This window comes from Adelges cooleyi, unplaced genomic scaffold (assembly GCF_023614345.1).
Source record: "Adelges cooleyi isolate 19-005CV unplaced genomic scaffold, UGA_ACOO_1.1 ACOO_flye_CR_arks_rails_tigmint_CR_PRNA_167, whole genome shotgun sequence".
Taxonomy (NCBI): domain Eukaryota; kingdom Metazoa; phylum Arthropoda; class Insecta; order Hemiptera; family Adelgidae; genus Adelges; species Adelges cooleyi.
Genome location: NW_026095824.1, coordinates 670,557 through 680,920, shown reverse-complemented (window position 1 = coordinate 680,920; position 10,364 = coordinate 670,557). Strand labels below are relative to the sequence as shown.

At 33.8% G+C, this 10,364-nt stretch overlaps 1 protein-coding gene across 1 annotated transcript; it reads right to left on the bottom strand.

The window, feature by feature from the left end:
* Positions 1-6,563: 6,563 nt before the first annotated feature.
* LOC126832868 (fibroin heavy chain-like) lies at positions 6,564-8,224 on the bottom strand. Its single transcript, XM_050563888.1, has 3 exons — positions 8,083-8,224; positions 6,934-7,921; positions 6,564-6,779 (listed from the first exon to the last, which is right to left on the bottom strand). Exons 1-3 carry the CDS (start codon positions 8,095-8,097, stop codon positions 6,748-6,750), a joined length of 1,035 nt encoding a protein of 344 aa, XP_050419845.1. The 5' UTR covers positions 8,098-8,224; the 3' UTR covers positions 6,564-6,747.
* Positions 8,225-10,364: the final 2,140 nt, after the last annotated feature.

The window sequence follows — 10,364 nt, the reverse complement described above, 5'->3', positions numbered from 1 at the left end:
AGCAGCTGATCCGTTAACAATTGCTGTTTCAGTTTAGTATAAGCTGAAAATGATTTCTATATTGGAGTTCAAACACATGCAACAGAGAAAAAAATACATAAAAATATCGCAGTACACTCAACGAAAAATAACAATCTATTAATTGAATATATATTATTTATCGACCCTTAATAAAAGCACTTTATTCATATGAAAAAAAAATGCTGTCAATGCGATAAAAGAAATTATTACTTCGATATAAGTTTTATTAAATTAATAAATAAACTAATTTTTGATAAATGTTTTATTGATACAATCTTTGTTGTAACAACAATGCATTATTAAGCTGATAAGACCGCTGACATGCGGTCAATAGCAATAAAATATTCATAAAATTAGTCTACATTTTTATTGAATATAACGTAACTTTTCATTCGGTGTACGTTATTGTATTGTACAAAGAAAAACATTAATGATCCAGGTGCGTTTTAAAGCAACATGTAATATGTATAAGCACATAAAATGCATATCAAGTATAGGATACAAAGTTTATTATTATATTAAATTTTCACAAAAACCGAGTTTTAAATGTGTAATTTTTATAACTCGCATAATAACATAATATGTCCAGTGCGTGTACTTCATACTACTTGTTCATAATATTTTATGTTACATATATCTCGTTACAGTGATATTACACTATGTCAGTGTTGGGTGTAATTGATTACTTAATGGTTAAATTGCATAAACGATTAAAACAAAGTAATCATGATTAAATTAATAATTTATTAAAAGTAATCGTAAATAATGATTGTAATCATTAATCAACGAATTGCAACCATGATATGATTAATGATTACATTTTGTTTTAACCGGCCCGCGGCTTTTTCTTTATTAAATATTTCATTGGAATATACAGGTATGCCAGACGATTTAACATTTGTAATATTTCCTGAGAAATTGATGTTTTAAAATTGTGTTTTTTTTTTAATAATTCTTCGAATATAAACTGCAAACAATTTATTTATGAATAATTATATATTTTAAATAATAACGGTAAGAGTTGACGCTAGTTAAAACTAAAATTAATTTCAATCATAAAATATGTAATCATGATTACGATTAAATTGATAGCACAATCATACCTATCCGGTTAATTTGCTGTTAATGAATACATTAGTCTAACATTATGAATAACGATCACAATTATTAATTGTAATCGTTAATCAGACTACAATTTTTCCAATACAGCATTGTAGAATGGGCATATATTTTTGTCATAACTTCATGTCATAACGTGACTAAATGCATCTGCATGTAATGCAACTGCTGATACATTGGTTTTTAGTTTAGTTAAATTTCATTAACTAAACACTGAGCAGACGCTCCAGTGGCCGGTTTTCTGCAATATTTAACTGGTAACCAAACTGATCACTTACCAAAAGCCAGCAAAAACGTCCTGGACATTACAGGGTTTGTTTAACATAATTACCATACAGGATAGGTAGTTGCGGTAATAAATAGCAACAAGCATAATCAACGACGGGTGGTTTGCTCAGGACGCCAATTTCGAATGTCTTTAACGCTAGGACGGCATAAGGATACACCAACGCTTTGGTTAATTTACTTAGACGGGTACAAATGATTTACACGAAAACGAGGCAATTTAAAATGAAATAAATATTAAAATAATAAGACTTGTAGTAAATGTCGAGCCGAAAAAGTTACTGCAAAACGCGAAAGTCTGTCTACGTTATTGATCGGGACTCGGATTTTTTAGCACTTGCTAATTTTATAGAATTCTAAAAAAAAAAAAGACAGCACAGTAAGTTACAAATTCGTGTTGTACATCAAATAGTTGAAGTACAAAATTCCATGCTGCGTATTACTACAGTATCTTTCGTTATTTTTCGAGTATAGTTAGATGGGATTTTTATGAGCTACAGAGTCTGCACGTGGGAACGTTCACACAGCGAGCTTGACACTTGTATGTGTTTGTTACGTCATGTTTATCCGATTTTGAAATATTTAAGCAACAGCTGTACCTCCATTTCCCTTACGCAATCATATTTCTGACGGTTGAATTTATTATCAAAATTTCAAAATGTGATCATGGTTTGATTAAGGTCGGCCATCCTAATCCTCGATCCTGTAAAACGCCATTTCTAATATTTTCTTTTAGCGGCAGACACTTTTGCATCACCATCTCAATATTTACTTTTCCCTTTTTTTTATTCGGCTTACTTGTATCGTCGAAACTGCGTTCTTATCGCCCTCGTGGTTTTTTCACAACCAAACAACCACATTAGGCTGCTTCTCTCTCGGCTATTTATCTACAGCAAAAGACTAATCTTAGTCTATTTATTATTTTTCTTTATCCGGTCCAGCAACACCTCGCGCACGTCTAACGAGGAAATTGTATATAATATTTCTACTCCACTAAATAACGGCCAAAAGAAGAAATTTTATTTTAATCTAAGAACTGTCAAAACAGACTCCTGTCCATGCGATTTGGTTTCTTTTTACGCATCGTTAAAAATATTTTTCAGGGCTGCGCGTAGGTGGCCAAGTAGGACATTTTTTTATAATACTATAATGCCTTCAATGATCCTATTCTCCTTGTCTGATGTTTGTTCATCATAAACTTCGATCGGAATCGGCAATGAAAAGTAAGTAGTTATTTTTCTGAAAGCTGTTTGTGTTTTCTTTGAACGGTTATTTTTATGTAGGAGTTGCGAAAGTTAAAATAATTTTTATTCTGAATACAATTGAACCGTCTAAGTATAACCCGAGATTGTCAAAAAATAAAAAATTATCATAATATTATGTGTATTTTTATAAAAAAAAAAACCAATACAGTGGGGTCGGTGCATAGCGGGCACGGATCATGATATTGACGCTGGTGTGTTTGCAGGTCTATATGAGTTATTAACAAATAATGAAAACATTTTCAAATACCCGTTGACTGTTGATTGACTCATACATAGCAACCTACAAAATGACTACGGTCAAAGTGTAATTTTCCTTTTTTTTTATTGGTTTTTCCTTAATAAAATAAAAGTTTGATTACAGATTTATGAGAAAACTGTATAATGTTTTATAGCCCCATTTTAGATCTACCTTAGAACTAATTTTCCGACCTTAAGCTCTAAAACTTCACGTGAAAAGGCGTAATAAAGGAAAGGTTTACACCCCTTCTAGTGTAAAGGAATTATGATATGTTTTTGGTTTTATCAACGTTTATCGGTAAACAACACCTTCTAAGCTACGCATCGAAACTAAAACGCTAGTGTTAAAAATATCATATTATGTTATAATTTATTATGTATACATATATTATGTAACTAAAAATGAGATGGTTAACTGAATGAAGTTGTGATACAAATGCTTCTGTCTATTTTACGGTCATTCGTCTAGCCTGAGCATCCGGAAAAAGGGTCATCTGAAAAGGTTTCCCAGGGCTACCTAAATACCAAGAAACGCCTTAATCTTGCTGTATTAATTCAAGAAACACAGTTGACTTTCGAGTTCGGACCTCTATAACAACAACATTAACTGTAGTTTGTTATTTAATTCCCAAGTCAAAAATAAACATAAAATCGACTTGCGGGTTGGGGTCTCTTCTGGCAGACTCGACCCCAGTACATTCGAGAACAAAGGAAGACGGTCTAGGTAATTTATAACTTTCACTGAACAGCACTAAACAACGGGTACTTAATTAGTTCAAAAGAAGCTTTGTGTAGACTGCAGTGTATAAGTAATAATACTTGTGTAAACGAAACTGTCGCCGATTCACGCGTTGAATGTCACACTCGCTCTCCAGTAGGCAAGTAAACGTTAATACTATATTATGCCAACAGGTTTAGGACACAGCATTATATTATATTATATGTGTCGAGCCGGAGAGTGTCTCAAAAACTGGTTTAGGCCATTGAAAAAGAAAAAAAACAACTACCTGAATTATGTTTATTTATTACAGTTATCGTTCATTCATTTATTTCTCACGTTTTTCGAAAATGAATTTCAATTGGTTTAACGCAAGCAAAAACATAAGTCTTAAAACTGCTCAAGATTTTCTATTATTATTAATTAGCTCCTTTCCCTGCCCCACAAAAAAAACTTATCAACCGTTGCCTACGTTTAAAATATTCAGCAAAAAATATTTGTATATAGTACTATAAGAATGCCTCTTCATAATATGTGCAACAATATAATATAAGAGCAAACGAGTTCTGACTGTTTTGCAATAATTGAAGTGAAACCATTGGCTATATAATAAGCGGTCGTTTCTACAACAATATGAGTGCCTTTTTTTGTTTTCTTTTTCCTCAGAAAACAAGTTGCGCGAGACGTGTGATCTTTGCAAGCCGTTTTCGCAGCTGCCTTGGTCGACTTGAAATTATGTATTATATATTATATCCGGTTAAACTATACAATAAAAGTAGTTTGTACAATTAAATGATTTTCGTACTTACAGTATTATATAACTGATAACTCTTTCAAAAAGTCGTTATACCCGTCGCCGTGACACATATGTCTACCGTTGTCGACTAAAAAGCCGTATGCTTATTTTTTTAAGCCAAATAAATTGAATAGAAAACAAATTTGCTTTTAAAACTGTTTTATAAAAAACATTTTAATTTAATTGAATTTATCGTATTTTTTTTAAATAATCGCTATTGTATGACGTATTTCAAATACTGGTAAAATATTTGAATAGAAACAAATCATATTTGGTGCACAAACATGTTCTTATTTGAATTATCTTAAAATATTTGGAATCAATCATGTGAATCTAGTTAAGTCACCCTAAATTAAAGTCTACTAAATATATTCAACTAATATATGTTGCATGTATAATTAATGTAAAAAAAAAACGGCGGATGCACTTGAGCTTATCGCGTTATAAGTTGTACTAATATTTTATGCAAAAATTAGATAAGATTATGCAAAAAAAGTAGGAATAAAATATTATTATTCTGAAGTAAACATTTGCGTCCGCAAATTTGATAGGATTACCGAACGAGGTCGACCCTTATAAAACGGCTAGAAGCCCTTATCCTAAGACAGGTAAAAAGAAACGCCCCAATAAAAGCCTATTGTTTTCTCTAGAACGTAACGTTTTAAAACAACTCAATATACTAATAAACTAATATTGAATATTAAAATTTATACTTTTTTTCGATATTATCAAAGCACATTTTATAATATTATTTTTCCTTTTAGTAAAACAATTTTTTTAATTAGAATACAATATGTTTTTTTTTTTAAATACCTGTCTACAGTATTTTAACACAGAGAATTTAATTTTCCTCTCTTCTGGGAATTACTAATTTTGTTTAACAACGCTAAAATAAATTTTCAAAACAAATTCCTGAACGCATACAACGGTTCATGTTAAAATTTATGTAAAAAATACTTGAGCTGCAAACCATTGTACAGTTTAAAAAAATATCTTCAAAACAATTTGAATTTTAAGTTCAAACACGGTAAAACCAAGAATAAATATAAATTTATTTTATGTAGATAAGCGAAAATATTTTTAAAGTTATGAAATTAGTTTAATTTTCACTTATATCATACAATAACAACTGAATAGTTCAGCGTTGCAACCGTAGACCGTGTTTTTGTGTAATATAATAAATACTTTTACATGCTGTATCTTTAATATTACATTATTTTTTTATAATATTATCATGTTACCATTGAGACTATAATTATAACTATAAAGTCCAATTTAATACATTTTAATATTATATTTTACATGACTTAGTATAAAATACTTATATTTAAGTATAATTTTCCTTAAAATATGCAAACATCGTTAAATAACAATTGTTATTAAAAATATGGCCTTCACCTGTTTAAATTAAAATTTAAAAGAATTGCTTATTTTAGGGCTTAAGTATTAATACTAAGGGTAAATGTAGTACGTGTGTAAAAATATACTTAAATAAGTAGTAAAATGCCAAAAAAGGTGTTTATAAGCTTTAAATTAGAGTTTCCTTTAAAATTTCAACTGTATTTCGGAGAAATTATAAATCCTTTAGAGCAACTTTAAAAAAAAAAAATGATTATCTTCCACTGAGACCCAGATAATATTATATATTCCCTTTACCCCTACCGAAATTCACATTAATTCCACGGTTTAAATTCCGTTCTCGTCAACCCTTATAATCATAATGACCAGCTTATAACTCGCAATTGATCCTAATAAGTAATTAAACTTTAATTATTTCAGACCTTTTGTAATTTCATTTACATAATATTAATTATTGTAATAAATAGAAAAATAGAATTTAGTTTTAAAAAAACTAAAGAATTATTGTAATTTGAATATTTGGATTTTTCAAACTTCAATATTGCTTCTTACAAGTAGTACATAAATTATAAGTTATCTAACTATAATAGTGTCATATTGGTGGTAATAACCAATTATGTAATTGACACAAAAACCTAAAGGGATGCAACATGATCTATTATGCGTAACGTTAATTGCCACGTCATCATGTCGTACCATGTATTAAGGTCGCGTGAACTAAATCAATTCAATTAATTATTGTACAAATTATTTTACACAGGCGTTATTTCAGTCAAAATGATTTATATTTTGATTTAATATAAAATGGCAACATGATTTTATGAGATAGTGATGGTATAACGTATGAGACATTTAATACTTAAAATTAAACAACTTATGCATGTGTTAACACACTTATGTTTGAAAACATTTAACAACTTTTAAAACAAAACATCATAGAAAATTGACTATACCGTCCACGAGTCGAGGGACTGCTCATCTGAAAAAAAAATTAAAATTTTAGTTAATATTTAAATTGTGTATAGTTGTTCAGTTACAACACAAATCCCATGTTAAATTGAATGCTTATGTTGGTACACTCGAGTAATTTTGCATGAAATATGTTAAGAAAATTATGTGGTGTTTATAATTACTTGTAATGAGAGTATTTGGAAGAGCCGTACCGCTGCCGTATCCACTACCGTAACTGCTGCCGTATCCACTGCCGTATCCGCTGCTGTAACCGCTGCCGTATCCGCTGCTGTAACCGCCCAATGAAGAACCAGAATAGTCGCCCAGCGATGATCCATAGGATAAACCGCCCAATGACGAACCATAAGATGAGTATCCGGACAAGGGAGCGGCGATGGCTGGAGCGGCGTAGCCGATGGCTGGAGCTGGAGCTGCGATGGCTGGGGCGGCGTAGCTGACGGCTGGAGCTGCGACGGCGATCGGAGCCGGGACCGGTGCGATGACGGGAGTCGGCACGGAGTATGGCACGTGTTGGCGGACTTCCACGGGGTACGGTTGAGCTACGGGGTATGGCACTGCCCGGGTAACTTGGTATGGCACCGGGTGGGGTACGCTGACCGGTACTGGACGGGGTACGTCCACCGGGTAAGGTCGGTTAACGGTAACCGGGACCGGGTGAGGTACGCTGACCGCAACGGCTCTGGGGACCTCGACGGGCACTGGGTGGGGTACGGACACTGGTACGTGACGGGTCACTGGCACGGCGTATGGTTGTGGCACGGACACCGAGACAACATGGTTGGAGGTGCTGACTCTAGTGGGCACGGATGAGATGGCCGGGGCAGCGTAAGCCGGAGCGGCTAAACCGATTCCTGCTGGAGCGCCATATCCGTATCCAGAGCTAAGGCCTAATCCAGAGCCGATACCGTATCCAGAGCTGAGGCCTAATCCAGAGCCTAGACCGTATCCGGAACCGATTCCGGGAGAGTAAGCCGGGACACCCAAACCGTATCCTCCTAGCGACGATCCATATGAGGATTCGCCGAGTCCAGAATAACCAGAGAGTCCTCCTAATTCGTAGCTCCTCTTGATGTTAGCTTTCTTGTCGGTTGTCTTGGTGGTTTCAGTGGCCAAACAATGACTGATCAGGGCCAAACCGACCACACAAGCCTGTAAAAATATAAAAAAACAGCCGTTGAAAACCAGTGAATTTACAATACAGATAGTGTATGTTTTTTTTTTTTTTTTGTATAAAATGTCGCTACGGTGCAAGTATAATAAAAAAAAATACTTAATAATTTGTTGTAAATACGGTAATGATATGTTTTTACCTTAAAAAATTTCATGGTACTGCTACGGATGCTCTTCTGCTGCTGTTGCTGATGGTATTGTCGGATTGATCCCCAGAGACACAACTGATGCCTAACACTGGATGGCTTGTGTTTTTATAATTGTGCGGCTGCGATTTTGATAATGTTGTTTTGTCCCCTTGCTCTTCGGGATTCCCCCTTGACTTTTTTTTTTAATCGACGGCATAGTGGTTCGCACATGACACTTTCTCCGCTCTAAGAATTCTGACATTTTCTGTTGTTGCGTCATTATGGGGTGATCGGTATGGAACACGACCAGTTTTTGCGATAGTTGCATACGATTCGTATACATATGCCACTCGGTCGCATCCGAAATAATTATTGTGCAATCACCAGGCGGTTGTACTACTTGCTCCGGCAAAGCGACCGTCTTCATTGCCATATATGTATATCATCGAGACAATTATACGAGTTTTATCATAAAATAAAAATAAATAACCATAACACCGTGTCAGTATTATCGAATACACGTTTTTATGACTTAATATCGGCACGGCGAGCAATCGAATATATAACGCGAAGCTTATTCATACGTCGACGTAACCTTCAAACAACACAACGGCCGTAGACCGCCCGCAGAGACAAGTCAAAGAAGAGTAGCAAAAAAAAAAAAACCATTATCTTAAAACACAAGAAGAGTTGGAGTCGGTACAAAGGAATGATGTTTAAATTATTGCACCTAAGGATATTGTGATACTTGTGTTCAAAGAAGAATCGTCCATGCGGTTAGGTCCATCTAACGGTACGTTTTCGACAAACGTCCCGAAGCACATGATATTTTATCATTGGAAGAATGTCAAATAAAATAAAATTATTAAAACCATTTGTTTGACTTTCTTGAAGTGTATCAACTCTTATTAGTATTCATAAACATGATCGTTCATTATAGGAAAATTATTATTTTATTAAATCAAAAGCATATTATTATGGATAGAAAAAGTGGCTAATTTGGAGCACAAAGTAAGCACTGACATTTTGTTAAGTGAAATAACCATAAAAGTTACAGTCTCCTTAAAGCCTAACGGCTAAAATTATAAAACATGAAACATGCTTTAGCCTGCTGGCTCCTGAATAGTGATTATTACTGATCTATAATCTCTTTGCGATTTATGACGATAGTATAGTCATAATTATATGTTCTGGCCAAAACGTTTGCATGACGACGACGACTCGGTATATTATTAATTTAAAGTAGACGCGCTACTTTCGTGACGCTATTTCGTGTCGTTTTCGAGCTGGGAGGCCAAGGCTAAAGCATGTTCCATGCTAAAAAAATAGAAAATCTATGTATACATATTATAATAACATAGTCTTTTATTTGAGTATCAGTATTATGATGCAAAACTAGAAAGGAAACCAGAGAGAAGCTTCTTGTAGCTTCCTATACCGCTTCCAATGGCGGCGTTGTTATTAATTTCCAAAGAAGATTATACTGCAGTGGATGCCGCTTATCGTGGTCGAATAGGTTATAAATGTTGTCCTAATCGTACTGAGCTGAAATTATCCGATCAATAAGATAACGAGGTAAAGGATGAATTTCGGTAGTCTGCAATTCGATCGTGTAAGAAACGGTTGATCAAACAAAACCCAGCGATCTCATCTAAACGGCCTTTAGCTCATTATACAAAATGCTATTATGATACAAATAAAAAGTACCGAGAGGCAACATATTATTTTTATTGTTAACTGTTTTCTATTAATTATAGGCCGTTACATTTGCTAAAATCGCCTGAGTTTTATTTAAAACAATTTTAGAGCCGCTACGCTGTGATGGGAACCGTTTTGGGAACTTTGCGTTTGCCAAGCTAACACGTTTAGGCACATTTTGTCAATTTATTTCTTCATCCCGGTTAATGTCTCATAATAACAAATACGTAAAACCGTGACACAACCGCAATATATATATCATATTGTGATATTATCATACACATCTTAATGCACGTTAGGCAAGATAATATCCTCGGCGGTCCACGCCAATGCGATTCGGTGGCTGTTGTGGGATTACTGACATATAAAATTATTATGATTATTTTTATGTAAAATTATCCAAACTTCACCTCTCGCACAACTAAACCCGTTTCCTTTCGAAAACCGAAAACACTATTACAATGTATTTATATTTAAATTAATTCAGACAAACTAGTAACCACGGGTGTCCACTGTTCACTTTTGATAATAGATTTTGAGTTAAAACATTTGTATTTTTTACAATCGCACGACGGTTTCGTGTGTGTAACAACTAA

Excerpts from the sequence above, each read along its gene's own strand:
- LOC126832868 (XM_050563888.1), bottom strand. Across the intron at positions 6,780-6,933 it reads TCCAAATACTCTCATTACAA|ATGAGCAGTCCCTCGACTCG; the intron begins GTAATTATAAAC and ends TTTTTTTTTCAG.